Below are 23,114 nucleotides of genomic sequence, written 5' to 3'. Positions count from 1 at the left end.
TTCATAACAATAAAGTGGTTTTCTAAGCCAGCCATACCTGTATGGTTCCTAGACATGCTCACACTGCACATTCTTTTTTTTTGTTTTTTTGTTTGTTTATTTTATTTTTGTTTTGGCCCTGGGGACTGAACCCAAGGGAGCTTTACCATGGAACCACATCCCCAGCCTTTTTTTTCAATTTATAGTTTTTAGATACAGTCATGCTATGTAAGTTGCTTAGGGTCTTGCTAAGTTGCTGAGGCTGGCCTCAAACTTGCAATCTTCCTGCCTCAGACTTCTGAGTTGTGGGATTATAGGTATGTGCCACCGTGCCTGTCACACTGCACATTCTTAAACTATCTTGCCCAAGCAGAAGATACCTTAAAGAAGGACACCAGGAAATATTTTCTACCATAAGCAGAAAGAGTCACAGAAAGAGTCCACATGCTAACTCTTATGTTAAATTCAGTTTGAATTAAGTCAGTTGCTATTGAAAAGCTTAGAAAAATTGTAGAATTAATTCAGTTATTCTAGTATCAAATAAAACTAACTTAATATAGTCCCACAAATATCTAATTATAATCCATTGAATGCCCTGGCTGCTTTGTGGTTTGATTAAGCAGATGGAAGCAGAGATACACAATAAGGTCAAGAGATCTTTAGGTCTGAATTGCAGAGTAAGTTAACAAAATAATTTTAGTAGAAAATCAGAGAGCTCTTACTTATAGGAAAACAGAAATTTAATTTTTGAAGATGGATTATTAGTAATAAAAGTAAAATAATCCTCTTTGATGGTTATACCAAAAAAAAATGAACCTGATGACGAATATTAAGAGCTAATTATTGCTCTATTTAAAAAAATGGGTTTGAGAACATTAGCAGTCACTTTAGCTCACTGCTTCACAGCTACTTAATATTTAATAAATGAATTTATAAACATATATTTACTTGATGATCAAAAATGTTGCATTAACAGCAACCTAAGATGCAGAAGCAGTGTTTAGTAGTAACTGGCTCAGAGCCAACTTTAAATCATTTAGTGCCTAAAAGTTGAAAAGGGGCATATCTTGCTTATATACTGATACATCATACAATTAGAATCATTCTAGCACAGGCAAGGCAAGGCCTTAAAAATCAGCCTAAAAAAAGAAATCAGCAAGGAAAAAAAATCAGCCTAATATTTCTTAAACAGAAATGGTATCAATACTAAATAATGGCTATTATTTATAGAGAATTACTGCTAGGCATGGGTACAAAGTGCTTTATATATTGTTATTTTTTAAAAAGCCTGTAACAACCTTAGGAGCTCTATTCTATGATTAACCCCATTTCAGAAGTGAGGAAGGGAGTTACAGCAAGGAGTAACTTGTCCTGAGGTCACATGTCTACTATGTGGTGAAACCACCTTTTGAACCTGGGGAGTTCCAGTCCTAAACTATAATTTATCCTGTTTCTTTTTTTTTTCTTTTAAAATATTTATTTATTTATTTTTTTAGTTTGTGGTGGTCACAACATCTTTGTCTGTATGTGGTGCTGAGGATTGAACCTGGGCTGCAAGCATGCCAGGCGAGCACGCTACTGCTTGAGCCACATCCCCAGCCCCTCCTGTTTCTAATAACTAATGTCTAAGACCTCTACTTAAATTTTTTGTAACACTGATATTAAACTCTGTAGACACTAAAATACATTTAGTGGTGGTACATATATAATTTCCAGGTTAGTTTATTGAAAATTGTGATGACTGTATCGTCTTCAAAATTATCTGACAGTATTTACATCTATTCTTCTCTTCTATAACAAATTTTAATGACAAGGTATTATAAAATCAACATACACATAGTTATTTAAGTTCAAAATTGCTGCCCCACCTCACATGACCTTTTTTTTTCCTTGTGACATCACTTAATAGTCAAATTCTTAGCTCTATGTCTTAAAAGCCCTGCTACTCAAAGTGTAGTCTCTGGAGCAGCAGAATAGGCATCATGTGAGAGCAAGTTTGATGCACAGAATCTTGTGCTGCACTCAAGATCTGCATTTTGGGAGCTGAGGTTGTGGCTCAGTGGTAGAGTGCTTGCCTAGCATGTGTGAGGCACAAGATCTTCAGCACCACATTTAAAAAAAAAAAAGGTATTTAGTTTCTCTACAACTAAAAATTTAAAAAAAAAGATTAAAAAAAAAAAAGACCTGCACTTTAACAAGATCCCCAGCTGACTCATATGCAGAGAAGGACTGGTTTAAAGTACTAACATTTTTATTTTAAGTAGCTGAACTTGAGACATCACATCAGACTTTAGTTTCTCCAAATGACACTATGGAACATTCTTGTTATTCAAGCAGACTCTAGTTTCAGGCTGTCTTATAACAACACCCAAACCAGAAGAACATTAGAAAGGTTTAAACTTGTTTTACTTTTCTACCAATTGATATCTAGACTATTTGGATGACACTGATTTGTACCTATTTGAGTCTTATTTTATTTTTTAAGTGTTTTTTTTTTCTCTTAAAAAAAAAAGTATAGGGGCTGGGGTTGTGGCTCAGTGGCAGAGCGTTTGCCTGGCATGTGTGAGCCACTGTGTTCGATTCTCAGCACCACATATAATCAAAAAATAAAATAAAGGTCCATCAACAACTTTAAAAAAATGTTAAAAAAAACTTATATATGTTCCACTAATTAGATAGCATATTCCTTGAAGTCTGGTGTTGATTTCACAACTGAACAAAAGTGCTCTACATTCAGAAACAGCTTAATAATGAATGTTGAAAGTCTTTAACATTTTTCACTAACAAGCAAAATATATTCAGTGTTCTGGCATCATAGCATCATAGGGTTCCAGAATCAGTTCTTTCTGTCTGTACTAAGTACTACCTCTCTTAAGGATCAGGTCACACATTGGCAAATTAGGAGATTTTAGAACAGAACCTATTCCCAGGGAGAGTGTTAAGGGTTAATGGGACAATGCATTTAATATACTTTCTAGCACTCAGCCCTCAGCAAAGTTAACTATTATTTACTATTTCTATCTATAAACTAGAGCTCATTAATTCTACAGAGAGCTAAAACTTACTGATCCTTTTCTCAAAATAACTATTGTCTCCACAATATTTCCTTCTCCTATAAGAAGCTGTTTTCTTCTTTTTATTCATCCCACATTTCTAAATAGTCTAATGAACTTTCAAAAAAATGTTTTATACAAATCTAGGTTTTGGGAGTATTTGAACGTCTCAACTATAATGATACATAAGGATATGTTTATGTTTATACTCAATAGGACATCTGAAAACATTTGCCTAGTTTTCAGGATAGAATGCTTAAGTTATTTTCATTAAAAGACATATGTTTTAATTCTACATTCATACCTCCATTATTCAGTTATAGGTAAGAGAGTGAGTTCTGATAGAATACTCATTATAGTTATTTAAAGCAAGTAAATGAAGGTCAGCTTGTTATTTTAATCTGTATATATTCATTCAACATCTTTGGCTCTGGGTCTCTATCTGTAAAAACTGAAAGTCAGTTAACAGATGCTCTCTATGGTTTCTTATAGTTCTATACTACTAGTACCATGATCCTGAGTAAAAGGTAGATGTTTATTAGAAACTTAATTCAGGAAATTAAGGTGTTAGTAGATATATATTACATTCAAAAGATAATAAAAATAATAGGGCATGGTGGCACATGAATGTAGTCCCAGCTACTCAGGAAGCTGATGTGAGAGGATTGCTTGAACCCTGTAATTTGGAGTTTATAGTCAGCCTGGCACTATACTTAATGGCTTCCATCTCAAAATACAAAAACAAAAACAAAAAAACCTGTGTGTGTGTGTGTGTGTGTATGTATGTATGTATAGAATTAGGGCTAAGGAAATAACTCAGCGATGGAATGCTTGTGTGAGGCCCTTTGAGCCCCAGAACACACACACAAATGAAGAGAAACAACTAGTAAGCTACATCAAGTATCCTTAATCAACTACCACTACTTTTAGATCCAGTTGTGAAGGTTCATTTTTTTGGGGGAGGAGATTATTCAGTATTTAAGATAAATCATTAAGTATTAATTCCTTTCAAATATACAAAAATAGTTACACACAAAAAAATGTGCTCACTGCTTCCATGAAAACTCCAAACCTAATAAACCAGAACTTCTCAGATGTTACATAAAAATGGGAAAACGATCCTTCTCACGGATCATTTCAACTATAGTAATTTCTATGGATTCCTTTTTTCTTCTTTGAACTACAAATTCACTGAACTGTCATTTTAGCTGATGTCTAAATTAGTTTTGTAAACAGATTTTCAAGTACTTATTAACAAATACTTCTACGATATTTAAGCAAAATAAGTATTTGTTAAAATAAATTTAAATGTTCTGAGAAAAATTCTATGGAAAGAGACAAAAACATAATTAAAAACATTTTAAACATTTAAAATTTACTACTATACAATGTTGAGTATTATATGTTTTAGGAAAACTATTAGTAGACAAAGAAAGTTAAAATTACTATAGCTCTAAAGGTAAATTTTCTTTTCTTGTTCTCACAGGGGTATTATTATGTTGCCTAGGCTGACCTTAACCTCCTTGGCTCAAGTGATTCATTCTCCTGCTTCAGAGTCCTGAGAAGCAGGGACTACAGGCATGCACCACCATGCCTAATTGGATCCTTCTCTTTAAGAAGGAGGTAGAAAGGCAACACAGGATAACTTTATAGTTACTTTCTTGTTATTATTATTTTGTGGTGCTGCAGATTCAAACCCACTTTGAGTTAAATTCCCATTCCTAGTTCATTATTAATCTTTTAAGCACAAGCTTCATATGTTGTAAAACAATACTATCAATTCTCAGGGAAAAGTTTAAAAAGAAAAAGGAAAGCAAGTAAACCCAAATTCACAGTAGAGAGGAGCAAAAACTCAATGCCCATAGCACGAACAGGAGAAAAGAGATGCTGCCTTTTGTCCTAACTACTACATTTCTCCACTGTCCTCTGCACTCAGCCCATACCTGCTAAATTGTCCTTTCTCCCTCTCTAAATTTCTTCTTGCTTCAAGGTGCTCACACTAGTTATCCTCTCAACCTGGAATACACTTCCTTCATAAGCTTATCAGTTCACATGTTTATTGTCTTGAAGATCAATTTAGGCACTGAATTGAGAAAGTCTATACTTTGGTTTTATTTTATTATTATTATTTTTATTTTAGTGAGAGAGAGAGGGGGACAGAGAGAGAGAGAGGGAGAGAGAATTTTAACATTTATTTATTTATTTATTTTTCTTAGTTCTCGGCGGACACAACATCTTTGTTGGTATGTGGTGCTGCTGAGGATCGAACCCGGGCCGCACGCATGCTAGGCAAGCGCGCTACTGCTTGAGCCACATCCCCAGCCCTATACTTTGGTTTTAGATCACAAACTTTATTTTGTTCAAATGGTATTTTCAAGGTAACTGATTTTAAAATAACTCAAAACATATTTTGTCATTTAAAAATAAAGTGGTAGAGCGCTTGCCTAGTATGTGTGAGGCACTGGGTTCAATCCTCAGAACCATGTAAGTAAATAAAACAAAAGATATTTGCCCATCTACATCTAATCCACACACACACACACACACACACACACACACACGAAAGAAAAAAAAAAGTCTTTACCTCTTTTTCTTTTCTGTAGATAGCATCTCGCTCAGCTTGCAGTTGCACTTCTAGAGACAATTCTGCTTTAGCTTCTAAGGCTCCAAATTGTTTCTGGTCCTCTACCTTTAAATATATAAGAATGTTCTCAAATTTTCAGACATTAAATACTGATTATTCAGAGTGTGTGTGTGTGTGTGTTTGTGTTTCCTTTTGGATAAGTTGCAATTCTCTCTGACCAGTTAGGAGGACAAACTCTACATTAGTAAATATCAAAAAGTTACAGATATTCAGTCTTGAATACATTCATAGAGTCAAACAGGAACTTTTGACACTTAAAATGCATTTCTCAGATAAAAATGAAGGCTCTTTCCCATCTGCCCCCACCCTCAAGCTTTCTTATTCAAGCTCTGATGTTTGTGTATCAAACTTTTCTTCATTAAAACACTTAATAAAGTTAACTCAAAATGTCACACCTTTTGAAAATTGTCTGTGCTAACAAGTAAGGCTTGTTCCAGTTCTCTCACTCTGAACTCTAGCTTTTCAATTTCTTCATTCCTCTCTTGTACATCTCTTTGAAGCTGTTCTTTTGATAGAAGCAGCTCACTGCACTTGTCTGTTTTTTCTTTTAGATTATTTGTTAATTGTTCAACCTGAAAATATAATAAACAAAAAAAAATCTAAAAATTTGAAAAGTTCATAACTTTAAATTCATCTCAAAAATCATTTTTTTTCATAAAACATTTTGAAATGCTATATTAATTTCATTTTTTATAAGGATAGCAACTATTATCTCAAACAAAGGTTGATAGTTCCCAAGTTGATAAGAACTAGGCAGCACTAGTAAACAACAAATATTGCTTTTGCTCAACCCTTTTTAGAAAAATTTCTTTCTCTTAAGACTAAGACTTTAGCTAAGAAGAGGGGAAAACCACATTTTGAATAATGTTGAATTATCTAGTAATGGTACAATCATACTAAGACCTATGTCCTTAAAGATGGCAAATTTGTAGAGTACTTACTGACTTGCTTTCAGAATGTGAAGTAAGATAACCTGAAAAAAAATCTTTCATGAATTACTTTTTGATAATAGTTATTTACAAAGCACTTTCAATCTATACATTGCACCATCCCAGAATAGAGATGAGGATGGGTGGTAAGAGAGAGCTGTACATTTAGTGTCTTAATAGTTTCTCCTGCATCCAAAATAAATGATGACACATCCCAGAAATTATCCCTGAAGACTGATATGCAAGTGCCTTCAATTCAATGGCTCTGTGATAGAAGAATACAGGAAGGATTAATAAGATAATTTATGAAATTAGTTCTGATCAAGAGGGAGAGGATGTTCCTAAAAAGATAAGTGATGGTAAGAAATAAAAGAATACTACCTTTATTCAGTGAAATACTTGGAGGCAATTATACAAAATGACAATCATTATTCAGAACATTAAAAAAATGCAAGCTTAATTATAATTACAGGATTAAATTTTAACAGTAATAAAGCTACTGAGAATAATAGGTTGACTAAGTTTTGGATTAAGTTCATGAGAAAATGCTATAAAACAGGTACAATGAAATGGCATATTATAATATGTATTCACAGTTGGAATTTTTGGGTCTTCAGAAAATCAGAAGCTGGGATTAGTTCTGGCAGGGTAAGCAGAGAACAAATGGGTCACCGTGTTCCTGAGGAAACTCAAACATACCTTAAAGTTTCATGAACGAGATAGGTCAACTTTCAAATATTTTTTAAAAAATTATATAGTAGAAAATGGCAGTCAAAGTTCTAGATCTTGAATTATCTTTTGAGTTTCAATGAATAAGTCACTGTTTTTCAAAAGCTAAAAATACATTTGTTAGAAATAAGGGCAATGACTACAAACAAGGGGAATGATGACTTCTATTCTAGCAGATTTAACATTTCATTACAATGAACTTATAGGCATTTTATTCTTCATTGAGGTACTTTTAAGAGAAATGAATCAAGTAAACTTCTTAGAAATTGTAGATAATTTTCAGCAATAAAATTACTTTCAGAAATAATAGTAGTTGAATTTAAGTGTTCACTAAGGGCCACACTAATACTGCTATGCAGTGGGAGTTATTACTGTCTTTATTTTAGAAATGAATAAATAGATTTGAAAGGTTAAGTAGCTTAGTTACTGTCACACATCTACTACATAGCACAGCCATGATCCACACTGGGATTGCCTTATCTCAAGCACAATCTCTTTATAACCAGGACAAGCCATCTTTAGAAATATATATGTGATATATGTATAAATATGTATAATATTTCCCATGTAACATTTGTTTAATAAATGTAGAGTTTTCTGTATGAGGAAAATGGACAGTGGGAGTGACAGAGTAGAAGCAGGGAGACTGGTCAGGAGGCCACCTCACACATATAGGCAAATAATAATGACAACTAAGACACAGGGAAATGAATAAAGGTGAAAAGAATAAAAAGATGTAGTATAAATCTGATCTATTAATGGTTTGGGATCAGGGCTGAGAAGGAGTGGGACTGAGGAAGAATTCTAGAACTTAGCAAAGAAGATGATTTAGAAGGCACAACATTTATTGAGATGAAGAAGGAATAATTTTATTCTTGTCTTTTTGATAAAGGCTAATCAGGAACCAAGAATATGATTCCTGGATATGTTAAAAATGAGACATCTATGTGGAGACAGAGTAGGCAGTTGAAAATTCAAGTACAGAGTTCAACAGAGATGTTAGGAATAAAGGAACAACTGTGGGGCAATTTACAGATGACTGGGAAGAAAATGTAAAAACGGAAGAACGAGGACTCTAAGACTAAGTCATGAGGCACCCCTCATTTATTTTGGGTAGGCAGAAGACAAATAAATACTGGAGGAGAGAGACCACACTCTTCAGTAGGTGTGTCACAGCAGTCAAGAGAAGGAGATACTTATAGAAGACTGTAATGAGTGTCTCCAAATGGTTGAGTAGTATTAAAGACAGAGAGGTGATTACTAGATACAGCCAAGAGGCTTTGGGTAACCTTCATAGGAACAGTTTAAATATACTAAGGGGTATAAAATTCCAAGAAAATACATGAAATATAGAGTTCAATTAACCTTTTATATTAAAATATATTTCCACATCTTGAATCTTATTTATATCTCTTTTTTAACCATTAACCCTTTTTATAAATTCACATTCTGAAACAACCCTTATACAATTTTTGATTTAGAGAAATTACTCCACTTTAATAAGATGAAATACTTTCATGTTTTTTATGGTACTATAATACTGTAATTGAAACCCAACTGAAACTTCTTATACTCTTTGTATATAAATTACACATGATAGAAAAAAAAAGATGAACTATTTTCCAAATTTACTACATAAATTCAATAGAATATTTACAATAAAATAAATATTTGCTTTAGATAAATTTAATAAGTCTTTGCCTTTATGCTCCATTTCATGACAAGATCTAAACCACCTTCACATACATTTATATATTTACCATGAAATCATGAAAAAAACCTTCAGTTTTAGAAACAAAGCAAAAACCTCAAGCAATCAAATAAGTAAGCCTAATATATTTTATTTACAATAGCAGTTGGGATCCACTTCATTTGGGATAAGAGTCCCCCTTAAAATTCTCATTTACATACTTTACACAATACCTTCTATCCAGTTAAGGTATGATTTATTCCTAATATCTATAATAGTATGAATTATATAAAAATTTTAAACTCAATATTTTCAAAGTATTTAGTAAACTCACCATTATACTTAAAGTACGGATAAGCTTTAGTAAAGATTATGACACTTAAAACAAAAGTTGTAGAAGGGGTAACAACACTATTCTAAAAACCATCTGGTTTGTTAAATATTAGCTAGCATGTACAGTTAAAGTCACCAAAGTCATAAAAAGTGCTGAATAACTTGTAGTCAATCATTCACAACATGTTTGAGAATCAAATAAACCTGGAATACTGAATATGCAGGTATCTTTATGCTAAACACCTTTAGCAATGTTTATAAGTTTCACATTAAAAACAGAAAAAAGATATTTCTCTACAGAATTAGTTGACATATAGAAAACTAAAAATAAGTTCCTTATGGTGTAAGAAAATCTAGAATCCAAGTTTGCTTTTACCTTGCCTGGAACTACTGTCAGTATGTCATGGATGTAAACAATTCATTTAGCTGGTCTAGGTATCACAATACCTATTCTCTCAGATATAATCATTCCATTTTTATTCCCATTTTTATTCAGGATTGGATTCATAAACATACAAAAACAAGAATCTTAAAGACAAGCAGAATATTTTTTAAACAATTCACCTGGCACTGGAGAAATGTAATATTATCTCATTCTGCTTTCTGGAATTAAGAACACAGCCAAGTTGGGACTTTTAGATCAAATTGAGCCCTTTGATACATTTAGGATGAATGGGCAGCAGTATATACCAAACAATAACAAAATAAGGTTCTATTCCGTTAACCTTATTAACAATACTTAAAATTTCATTTCTCATTATACTTATTTGTTAAACTAAATTAATATTTTATACTTACTGAATAAGGAGGGGTAGGCAGTGAAATTTTAGAAATTAGCTTTAATATGTGCCCATTTCTTTTATGAATCAAGTGGAAAATAGAAGTATTAATAATTACTGAGTTATTTTCATCCAAATGTTCACACAAAGGAAAAGGATACGGTAAAGGCACTCGAGATTCAACCTCATAAATATCTTCATCTTGTTCTTCCAACCAAGAGCCATCGAGTTTTACAGTTGCCAAATAGGTCCTGTAAGAATCCATTCTAGAAGATGAAGGAGCCAAGCTTCTTCAATTATCAGTTTTCTACTACATTTAAAAAGTTCCTTTTAGTTTATCAAGATATTCCATTCTGTTTAGTGCTATCAAATACATAAAAAAATTAATTCATACTACTGAACAATAAAAAGGGTGAAAATGTCTGGGGGGGGGGACTTACAAATCTAAAAAACAAAAACAAAACAGAAAGACTCCTAAATGTCTACCAGTCTTTATCCGAAGAATCCAAAATAAAACAACAAAAAACTGCACAAAAACCAAAAGCATGCAAACAAAACACCACTGTTTTACCTAGAGTAGGTAAATCCTTGAAGAATAAAAGAATGAAAACATAAATGTGTAATATGCTGAGCAATAAAACTGCTTTCGGTATCAAATTTGTCTGTAGTAATAAGTAAGCCTTCCAAGCAGAACCTGGCAGGGAAGGTCAGGTTTTAAATCTCCATAGTAGCAGTCTTGAGAAACGTAGTTGCAACATTATTTCCCTTGGTCTTGCAGCTTCGCCCTATTTAAAAGGAAAAGCTCTTCCAAACGGAGCTGCTCAAATAGCCTTGCAGGCTGAGCCAGAGGATTCTAGTCAGTGTCCCCTGAGGAAAAGGTCAGAACAGAGGGTGTGGTTTAATGTCTTTACCTATATGTGCACTGACAGGTGGAATGTGAATTAATACGCCCACAAAAAAAGCCTGCCTAACAGGATCCAAGTTCCACGTCAGATCTTTGAAAGAGTTATTTAGAGAAGTTTATAATAATGTGTCTAAGATAAGCTGGTATTTTTCCACCCTACTAAAAATTGTTTTAGTTAAAAAAATGTGAATAAAATGTTTGAGTTTACATTACTAATCAGCTATTCAAACATATCAAATAATCATAATTATTTCTGGAAATTAAATTAGAATTTCTTTTTGATAATTCCTTAGATGTAATACTTTTGAGCAGCCACTGAGGCTAAATATAGATAATTCAGTTATAACTTATTTTCACATTGACTTATTTATAGAGTGCATATTAAGGAAAAAATTCTTTTTAGAGCCACTTTGAAAGTCGATAATTACACCACTTAAGGTAGCCTATGAACCCTGACTGAAATGTAAAAGCGACAAATTGTCCATAATAGTTAGCTTCAGGTTGTTCCAGAAGCCTGAGCAATACTGAATGAACCAGCCATTCATAATTTTAAAAGATAAATAACTTACTTATTACTAATAAAAGACTCTCAATGATTAAAGTTGTTTTAAATAAAAGAAAAGACTTTCATTTTGGTGCCTTTTTTCCCCATCTGGTAACTGAATATCCTAAACCCACAAAGCCTTTATCTAAATGGAAAAAAAAACATACTAAAGCAAGTGACAGGCTTAAAAAGGCCTTTTATAGCTACTCTGACTACATAAAGTAGTTTCTAAGAGCTAGGACTTAAACCCTTCTCAGCAGACTAGTAACTGAGGCAGAGAAAATGAAATTGTTTTATATACAAGTCCCAAAGTTGCAAGGAGATGTAGTTGGGGAGGGGCAGTTGCTTCTTAAAGAAAAATTTTGTTTATTACAGTTTCTTATATCCTGCAGTTAGTCTGTCAAGATGTTTTAACACCTATATGAGATGGAGGCCTGACCTTATGACTGTTGCAGCTAAATGTGATTTTTTTTTAAAGAGAGAGTGAGAGAGGGAGAGTGAGAGAATTTTAATATTTATTTTTTAGTTATCGGCAGACACAACATGCTTTGTTTGTATGTGGTGCTGAGGCTTGAACCCGGGCCGCACGCATGCCAGGCGAGTGCGCTATCGCTTGAGCCATATCCCCAGCCCAAGCAGCTAAATGTGATTTTAATGAAGCTCCAGCAGACGTAAAATCATCAAAACCCTAGCTGTTCACACTTTATGAACTGGTGGATCCCACACCTAGCCTATGAGATACCTCTTAAAATACTCTTTCTCTGCTTCTTTTGCAAATTAGTTATTTTGATAATCATCCAATTTCTCTCATTTGAGGTAAAAACAAAACTGTGGGTAAGAAATAATTATTCATAAATAGCAGCATTTAAGTCAACATAAGAATTAACAACAAGGAAAGAAAAAAGAAAGAAAGAATAGCTAAGGAGAAAAATAGACTCAAAGAGTAACAGATAAAGATGACCCAGAATGTGGCAAACAGTCTTTGTAATAATATATTAACTAGTGGCATACTACATTAATTGATATTCAGAAAGAATACAAAATAAAATAATAACAACAAAAAACTGCACAAAAAGCAAAAACAAAACACCATTGCTTTACCTACAATAGGTAAATCTTTGAAGAATGAAAGAATTGAAAACATAAATGTGTAATAAGTTGAGCAATAAAATACCTTTAAATTAAATGATATACTAATATTTTCACCCCAGTTTTGGAAACACATAGAACTTATTTCCATTAACATAAAACAAAAATCTTTATAAGTAAGGTGTGTCCTCTTATGACTAGGAACATGGGTCATGGTAAGAAACTAACTACAAATTTAACTACTGTTAAAAATGAATGAAAAAAGACTCAAAAAGTAGTAAAGAAGAGTCTGGATGATGGCATATGGTGATTCTGACAATAATTCAAGTTATATTCAATTTTGCTTTTTCCTCTAGTTTAAAAGCATATAAACCTTTCTGCAATTAAAAACTTAAAATACAATGACTTCAATTTCTAGAAACACATTTAACTGTCCAGACTATCTCCTTATCCTCGGGTTTCAGAAGATCATGACTTTACCATATACAGGAGGCTATTAATTGACAGCATTGAGCTACATTTCCCCAATGAAAAAGGTTTACATTAATCATATAATGTCAAGCCATTTAACCTTTTTTTCCCTATAAATTATTTCCTTCAAATTGTAAAACACTTCTGCTGCTGTCTTTTGGTCTTCACTTTATTTACTTATTTCTCTAAATTATTTAATGGAGTGACTAACTCCTGCATACATTACCTGACCAATGCTAAGCACACTGGGGGCAATACTTGATGGCAAAATGTGTTTCAGTACTTATAATTATGATTAAAACAAAAAGCTTAGCCTGATATTTAATTCTCAGATTCCCCTTTGAGAAATTATAGAAGCATGTAGCTTTGATTCCATTATTCTAAAAAATGAGAACTAGTAAACTCACAATAGTGCCTTATAATGAAAATCATTCTGAGAGAATAAATTATTCATTAATTTCTTCCAAGGAATTGTTTTTTTATTTGCATTAAGTTTTATCTTTTATTGACAAATAATGATTGAATATTTTGAGGTACAAAGTGATGTTTTCTTACATGCACACACTGTGGAATAATCAAACACATCCATCACCTCAAATATTTATTATTTCTTTGTGGTTAAAAATTCTCTCCTTCAGCAATTTTGAAATATATGTTAACTATTATCACTATGCTGTGTAATAGAACACCAAAAATTATTTCTCCTCTCTGAAACCCCCCCCTCCCCCAAAGACTTCCTAAGAGAAATATTTTTTGGTAAATACTCTCCTTGGCTCTAAATAATAACCTCTGGATTCCATAAAACTTCAATTGTTGAAAGATTAACTCCCGTAAAACAGACGTTTCTATTTCCACCTAACTGAAAAGTGTTTTTGAACTGATTCTCAAAGATAATTTTTCTGCAGAATTGGAGAAAGACCACTAAATAAAGATTGTATTATAGAGATTATCTTTCTTTTTTTTATTGTTGGTCGTTCAAAACATTACATAGTTCTTAATACATCATATTTCACAGTTTGATTCAAGTGGGTTATCTTTCTAAGGGCCTTAGAAGATTTTCTAAGCATGTTTTGTCACATTACGTTGAAAGCTATTCCAACAAATTGGAAAACTACCAAACTCCACTGAAATCGTTCCTGTTAAGTTTGCCAACAATCTCTGGATTTCAAAATTCATTTCTCAGTTATAGTTATGATTAAAACTAAAGAATAACTAAACAAAAATCTTAGTCTGCTCTTTAATCCTCAGATTCCCAGAAGGCAGAAGTAGTAGTGGTTAAGACCATGGATTCTGAAACTAACCTGGGTTCCCACTCTAACTCTCCTTAACTTATAAACCTGGGCAAATGACTTCTCTAACTGGTTTCTATGTTTCTGCTCTCCTTGTACTTTCACCACCCTCTACCTACTCTATTCTATTTTTTAACGATAGTCAAAGTGTTTATTTTGGAAAATACAAGTTAGATTCTCTAACTATCTAAAGATGGAAACAATCTATATGTCTTTTAAACAGTAAATGAATAAACAAACTGCTGCAATTTCCCTCACTTATTAAAAAGGAACAAACTATTATTAGACATAACAATATAGATGATTCTTAAATGCACTTTATTAAGGTAATAAAGCCTGACCCCAAAATTACATGATGCAAGTTTTCATTTATGACACTTTGGAAAAAGCAAAACTGTAGGAAAGGAAAGCAAGCCAGTGTTTACCACAGGCAGGAGGTAACAGAGTGGCTGACTATAAAAGAGCAGTACCTGGGAATGTTGGGGTGATGAAACTATTTTATATCATGACTGTAAGTGATGTAGATGACTCTACACACCTGTCATAACTGAAAGAACTGTCCACAGAATGATCTTTTTCATATATTAATAAGAATGAGGAACTCAATGGAATAAAAAAATCATAAATAAGTTATGACTGTTATATATATGAATAAAAATTACAAATGAGTTATGACTGTTATATATAAATATTCATGTATTATATTCATATATATTTGGATATATATGTGAATGTGTTTGTGTGTGTATGTGTGTTTGTGTATTCATATATGAAAAAAACCACACCAACAGGGTGAGAGAGAAAAGAGTTAACTAAGGTACTTGAAAAACAATATTTTGACTGTATATGATAAGGCTAAAAACAAAAGGTACTACACACAAATAATGTAGTCTAGTTAGAGAATTTGTTTTTCACAGGGGTGTAGGATAGCAATTCTGAAATTACATATGTGTATATTATGGTTGAGCAAACAAATAAAAATGCAATTGAACATGAGACTCTTTTTCACTGTTGGAGAACAAAGTAACTAAGAAAAAAGGGCAGGGCAAAACAAATGCTGTGGTACCAGAACTGGGGGCTCAGAATGAATTTATGGATTTTTAAATTATACATGTATACAGAGAGATTCAGGTATAGATAGAAGGATTAGCATACAAAGATATATTTTTAAACTATCCACTAACAGGGCTTAGAAGTAATGACATCCTAGTAACAATGAGAACATCTAGTACCTAGATCTTGGTTTCTAGATAGTATTTTCCAATAAAAGAAATATGAATTTCATGAAGAAGTGATTGATTCTAAAGTTAGGGTAGGAAAAATACAAGATGGGTTTGAAGCTTCTTGTAGTACCAATACTCAAAAAAGCAAGTACACTTCAAAAGGATGTACCTCAAAAAGTTCTTAATGCCAAAGCTGAAACAAAACAAAGGATTAGGTTACAACTAAAGTGATAAATTAGTCATGAGTCTATACTGATATTGATTAGAAGTGAAGATATAGCTCATATAGCTAAATAAATAAATAAAACAACGAGGAAAGTATAAAATTACCATTAGAACACCATAGTAATAATTACTGCATGCAAGATCCAACAATGGATGTAAGAATATTAGATAAAAGAAAGTTAAGGAGAAAAGGTTATTTGCATAGTATCAAAGTACCTCCTCCAAGATAGTTATTCATTACAAAGGGGAAAACAGTAACATTACAGTTGAGAAACCCAGCAGATATCACAAGCAATGAAGATTAACATTACCTGTAATAATGACATATTGACTCACATAACCAGGCATGAAGCACAAGATGGGCATAGCATTTTTGTGCTAGTATCAAAAATATACAGGCTTCATATAATCACAACAAACATCAGACAAATCCAAACTGAGGAACATTCTAAAAAATAACTGACTAAAGTATTGTCAGAGACTGGTGAAACCAAAGATGACATGACAACTAAGTACAATGTGGGATCTGGGAATGAATCTTGGAACAGAAAAACGTCATTATAGGAAAAACCAATGAAATCTAAATAGTTTATACTTTAGTTAACAGTACTGCAGCAATTTTAATTTCTTAGTTTTATAATTATATTATAGTTATGCACTATGTTAATGTTAGGGAAAGCTGAATGAGTGATTGGTACATGGAAACTCTCATAGTTTTAGAATTTTCTGTAAGCTTAAAGTTATTTTAGAATGAAAAGTTAAAAACTGTCCCCTATGACTTTAACATGAAGAGTTAAAGAGAGAAGAGGTCAGAGTATAATCTGGTTTCCAGATACCCTCTGACCTTCTCTCCCATGCCTCTTTCCACTCTCCTTGCTCCAGCTGCCCTGTCCTCTGTCAAGCACACCCCCTGGCTTTTCTAATTGCTATTCCCCTGCCTAAACATTCTTTCCCATTTACCTGTGTATTAGCCTCCCACTCTTCTTTAAGGAATATGAATTTATATCACTTTATCAGAGAGGCCTTTACTAATTTTCCTCGATAAAATACTCTCTTCTTCCATTATGCTGTACTTCCCTTTATTCTTTTTCACAGCAGTTATTACCATCTGTGCATCTATTTATTATTGGCCTCCACCATTAAATTATGAGCTCCTTCGAGCAGGGATTTTGTCCATTTCCCTTATCACTGTATCTCTAATATCTAGAACAATAATTGTTATATAGTAGGCACTCAAAACTTCGCTGAATGAATGAATGAATGAATGACTTATCTCAAACATCAAATCCCACAGTAAGCTTTACGGCCTGCACCTTACCCCAAACTGTCAGATGCTATTCAGAGTATCCTGTGCAGAGCTATTTGCCTGTATTTAACTGAAAGCACAAAGATATCATAACAGTGCCATTTTGTTATAAAAATGAAGAAAATAAATCAAGGTTAAAGGAAGAAGAAGCAAATGATAATATATTAAAAAGGAAAATGGGATACTAATTATTTCACAAAGATGTTACACTTTATTTTGTGTCAATTTAACGATTAAATTATTCATTTGGTTCATAATATTTTAGTTATTAACAATATTCTGAAGAAGTCATTGGATTTAAACATCTATCCATGGTTAAGATTAATAATTGATCTGCAGTTAGTTTTAAAAACTGTCACAAAGCTCCTATTCCCTTACTTTAGCACTTAACAAACTGAGACTCATTTGGAAAATACCGTGACCAGGCTCTTACTGCACATCACTACCTAGTCACATAAACAGAGAGTTGTCATGTGTTATGGACTTGACCTAGGAAACTGAGTGTTTCAGGAAGATCCCACACACTTAACTGTTGACTAATGGCAGTTTTAATGACTATGGCGAAGTTTTCTCTAGTTGTCTGTAAGAGCAAATAATCTGTAGAAACCACTGCTCACTTGTCATTTTCCATGGTGATTATCAAAAGATAAATACTATAGTACATAAACCATAATGTGCATAATTTATAGTGGCATTGAAGAGTAGCAACACTATCAACAGTGGTCAAGTTCCAGGTCAAAAGTATGTTATAAGGATCAAGAAAGAAAAAGTAGGAATGCAATTGTAGCTCAGTGGTAGAACACTTGCCTAGCGTGTGTGAGGCACTGGGTTCCATCCTCAGCACCACATTAAAAAATAAATAAATAAATAAATAAAATAAGGTTATTAAAAAAAGAAAGAAAGAAAAAGTATTACCAATTGTTTTCCTAGTAGAAAAAGTATAAATCATAGAATATAAACACTAATATGACTGAAATAAGCATAAACAAATCAAAAAGAAGAATTTAATATAGAATTATCTATACTATACAACTTTCATAGAATATAAGGGATAATTAAGATGCATATGCATTCAAGCTTTAAGTACTGACTCAACTGACTCAGTGGACCTGCATACTCTAGAAGTGGTTTACGGATAAGCATTCTAAAAGAGAGAGAATGCAGACCTAGGCTAATTATAAGACTTAAAAATATAGTAAATCTTGGTAAAAATGTGTATTTTTTAATGTTAACTATGGAATATCACATTTCAACACAACATTTACAATGTCAATGTTTGAGTTTAAATAGTCTGCTCAACTTTGGGCTAAAGGAAAGGTGACTATAAAATTCTCTGATCCAAGAGTGTAAAATTAATGTCTTAATAATACAAATGAAGCTGAATTTTATGGGTACCATTTCATTTCCTTACAAATACTTAGGATGTTGATAATGAAAAATAAAATAACTCTTCAGAACTTTGAATATAGGACCACCACTGATTTTTTAAAAAATTTAAATCATTTTTCCTACTCTTGGCAAATAACAATATTTGCCAAGAGTAGGAAATAATAATATTCTTGAGCTTTCAAGAATATTATGTCTTTGGTTCTCTGTGATGCTCAAGTAAATTTTTGAGTTACTGAAATAGATGCTTTAATCATTCTGTACATGCTACAAAAGAAAGCTCTCGAGAAACAAGAATTGCCCAAGGTTAGAAATTTCATCTGCTATTTAACCACAGGCCTCAGAATTAATCTATGAAAACATTTTTGGGAACTACATAAGGCATATGTTTGCTTTAGTTTGGCCAATCAAGGTGCAAACCAGAAGATATATTTAGCTAACTATTTATTCCCTATCCTTTCCCCCAGTGTTGGGGATAGAACTTAGGGCCTTGCATATACTGGGGCAAGTGCTCTACCACTGAGCCATATAACAGGAAATACATTATGATGAATTTCCCTGACAAGTTAGTGAATTCCCCTTACAATATGTGGTATCTCAAGAGTCTTTTCAAGGTATAATTCATATTCTATCACAGAAAAAAGGTTTATTTTGTTTCCAAACAGAAAAGAATACCTGGAGAAAATTCTGGGTAAGTGTCATATCTGAAGACCATTCAAAGAACAAATATTTCAACAGAAATGTATGTTATTTTGATAATTCCTTCCTCATTGAATCCAAGCAGCATATTAAAAGTATCAGGGGGTGGGACAGTAGATTGATATGAGAAGTTAACCAACTAGTAGGGAATAAACGAATCATTTTAAATGTCAATAATTGAAGAAACAGCTTAAGTCAATAATTTAACCCTAATAGAAATGAATCAGGTATTAAAATGCAAAATATATATTTGTCATAGTTACTATATCTAATAGTCACCGCTATTGCAGAAACATGCCATATTAAATAATTTATTAGAGAAAAAAGTACCAAAGAAAAGCCAGTCATCAGAACAAGAGCTCAAAGACATTCTTTCAACTTCTCAAACTTAATATTTAAAGAACAATATTTTTTTTGAGAATTTTAATATTTATTTTTTAGTTTTTGTCAGACACAACATCTTTGTTTATATGTGGTGCTGAGGATTGAACCCGGGCCGCACGCATGCCAGGCGAGCGTGCTACCGCTTGAGCCACATCCCCAGCCTGTAAAGAACAATATTTTAAAGGAAAAATTGCTCATACTAATTTCCTACCAAGAGATAATTTGTAAGGCGAATTAATCTACTCATCTTTATAAAAATAATGTAAAAATCAAGTGAAGGAATTGCAAGTTTGATATGTAATACAATAATGGTATGTTATGACATACTACAACATATAGTTTTAGACATTTCCACTACAACATATAGTTTTAGAGATTCCTTATAGTATTAAATAACATTTTAATGGAACATTTCACACAATAGTGAAGTTAAAATCTCTTTTGATATAAAAAAAAGTAATGTGTAACAATCTAGAAAATCTGGATATTAAAACATCAATGAGTTTTTGAACTGGAAGAGCTCATCATTACATTCCCTTCACCACCAAAAACAAGACTACTAAAACTAATATTGTTATCACAAACACAGCCAATTATTAAAGAGAAGCCTAAATAAATTTCTGTGGGACAGTAGAGAGAAATATTTACTCATTTATGCCTTATGCAATATTCAGTAGGTAGTAATAATTAAGGAGTTTACCTGACTACTAGTTTCACTTAGAGCTTCCAGTATTTTTTCAACTGCTGCTTGTAGTCGAGAACTAATATTCAGCATTAATTCTTCATTTTCAGGATCTATTTCAGTTCTAGCAAAACCAATCCTTATAAGGTGCTGTGATAATTCTGTTCCTTCCTCAGTTACTTTAAAACACATGCTATTATCAGTTCTTGGCATATCACTTCCAGAATAAGGGGGTATGGATCTGTCTATAACTAGAATAACAAAATGTTAAAGGCATACATTAATAACAATAATTTCACTTTAAATTTTTAAAATCTAGTCAAATTGAAATCATTTTTCAAAGTACATGTGTTTTAATAACAGCATTATAAAATTGCAGAATTTAAGATTTGGGTTATTTAGTAATTTTTCTTTAGTAAAAGTTTTGGGGTTTTTTTGGGGGGCGTACTGGGGATAAAACCCAGGGCCTCGCACATAATAAGCATGTGCTGTATTGTTGAGCTATACTCCCAACCTGATAAAAACTTTTTAAGATAACTTTTAATAGATATTTATCAAATGTCAAGCACGTAGAGTTTGCTAAGAAATGGGGACACAAAGGAGACAAAATCTGGTTCCTATCATGAAGGACTTTACAGTATAATGAAACAACACACATATATACATAAGGAAAAAAAACTCTATTGTGCAGTGGGATGTAACAGGTTACTGAAGAATAGAATAAGTGCTCCTAATTTGTTTGGAGTAACCTGACTTTTAAGCATTACATATTTGAACATTACCTGCTCTGGCTACAGATTAAAAGAAACAGATAATTTTGTAGCTTGATATTTTTGTAAAAAGTATATTGGGAAGAAATTAGGATGATGAGCAGTGCTAATTTAACTACAGACACTGTTACCATACTATCAACATTATTGTTACATCTTACGTAAGAAAATCTGGTTGACATAGGCAGATGATAAGCTTTGCAACTGAACAGAGGAGTATTAATGGAATATGTGGAGATACATAAACTGTTAGAAATGTGGGTGCAGAATTAGGGGTCATCTGTAAAACGGTAAGAGTGTAAACACTGAAAGTGGTTACATCTGTTTTAGGAGTGATATTTAGTGAAAGGAGGAAACAAAGTTGGAGCCTCTGTATATCATAAGCTAATAAAAGAAGCCATATAAGAAATATCAGATAGACAGGAAAGGGATGTTCTAGAAGAGAACATTTCAAAAAGGAAAAGACTTTAGCGAAGTTATTTGCCTAGAAATACAAACAGTCAAGGATTATGCTATGAATTTAATGACTGAAAAGTCACTGTTCTCCTCAGAAAGAAGTGTTGGTACTATAAGAACAGAAACTATAGTCAGTTAAAGCAAGAGTTAGTCTATTCTTTTTAAGTTTTTATACCTTCATTTTATATATACATTTTTTATGCAGTGCTGAGGATTGAACCCAGAGCCTCACAGATGCTAGGCAAGCACTGAGCTATATCCCCAGCCCAGTCTCTTCTTGCTTATTCTCTTATGAAGTATACTGAAGTTTACCTTGCAGGATGTGTGTGTGTGTAAGTTAAAAGAAACAAATAGTTATTTTTATGAATATAAAATGAAATTTTATGGTACAATATGACATTTTGTGGTACAGAGAAGCAAACAATGGTGAGAAAATGACTGAAGATTCTGTGTATACATGGGAATAAATCTAAAACACAAATTACAGAAAACACAAGCACAAGGTGAAACAAAGCCATTTATAAATGATCACTGAGTGTTAGTTTTTTTTGGAATGGCAACAACAACAACAAAAATAGGTAATAAAGCACCTAGAAAAGATAAAGATGTCAATCAGCTTAATGTATTTTTTCAGGGCTGGAGGTGTAGCTCAGTAGTAGAGTGCTTGTGCTTGCCTGGCCTGAGAGAGGTCCTAGGTTCAATTCTTAGCATGCATGCACACACACACACACACACACACACACACACACACACACACACACAATAGAAGATAGAAATTATATGAAATAATCTGAATATGTTCCATTAAAGAAACAAATTTGTTTGTTCCTATGAAACAAAAGAGAAAGACAGCAAAATTATAATTACCCATAATGACTAGTCTGGGGGAAAAAATCTGAGGACAAAAAAAAAGAAGGGCTATTTTATAACATGCCAACAGAAATCAAGAACAGGCAATTTGGTGAACAGAATCACTTGGGTGGTGAACCAACCACTCAGATGTATGTTGTAAACACAGCAAATAATAGTTATTCAAGTCTTTTAGTCATATACTTTATGAATTATACCATTCATTTCCAGATGCATAATGGTAAGTTTTTCAGGTTAAAGGAGGGTGAGCAATATCATAGTGTCTTCCCAGCCTCAGTGGCTCACTGAAGACCTCTATGGTTCCAATTGGAAATCATGCGAATCAAGCTTGACCCAAGTGTCTGACAGATAAAAACTGTACTAAAAGATACGGAGTGGAGACTTAAAGAAATTTGTCCAAAGTCACATTAGGGCAGAAAAAAAAAATGAAGCTTTCTCATTACTAATCCAGTATTCTTTCTATAACTTCCCACTGCTGCAAAAGGAAGCTGAAGCAAACAAACTTCAATCCATGGACTCGTAGAGGAAAGATGAGCATTCTACCCCTAAAATATCACACTGCAGACCTAAAAGAAATTTTCTTTCAATAACCTAGGGAACTCATTTTTATGAACTGATCTAATATCCACTCAGGTTCAAGTGATTTGACATTTGGCCAAAGTTTCCTTTCAATTTCATAA

At 32.7% G+C, this 23,114-nt stretch overlaps 1 protein-coding gene across 1 annotated transcript in view; it reads right to left on the bottom strand.

Moving 5' to 3' along the window:
* The window catches only part of LOC144253682 (A-kinase anchor protein 9-like), a 109,580-nt gene that overhangs the window by 20,913 nt on the left and 65,553 nt on the right, over positions 1 to 23,114 (bottom strand). Inside the window, exons 18-20 of the mRNA XM_077796359.1 lie at positions 20,357 to 20,589; positions 6,072 to 6,248; positions 5,617 to 5,721 (exon numbers count right to left, since the gene is read on the bottom strand). Of these exons, the coding sequence (XP_077652485.1) occupies positions 5,617 to 5,721; positions 6,072 to 6,248; positions 20,357 to 20,589 (515 nt within the window). The remainder of the gene's footprint in view (positions 1 to 5,616; positions 5,722 to 6,071; positions 6,249 to 20,356; positions 20,590 to 23,114) is intronic.

The sequence above is a fragment of the Urocitellus parryii genome, chromosome 3 (assembly GCF_045843805.1).
Source record: "Urocitellus parryii isolate mUroPar1 chromosome 3, mUroPar1.hap1, whole genome shotgun sequence".
NCBI classification, from domain to species: domain Eukaryota; kingdom Metazoa; phylum Chordata; class Mammalia; order Rodentia; family Sciuridae; genus Urocitellus; species Urocitellus parryii.
Note: the sequence above shows the minus strand (reverse complement) of the source record. Positions and strands in the feature narration are given on the sequence as shown.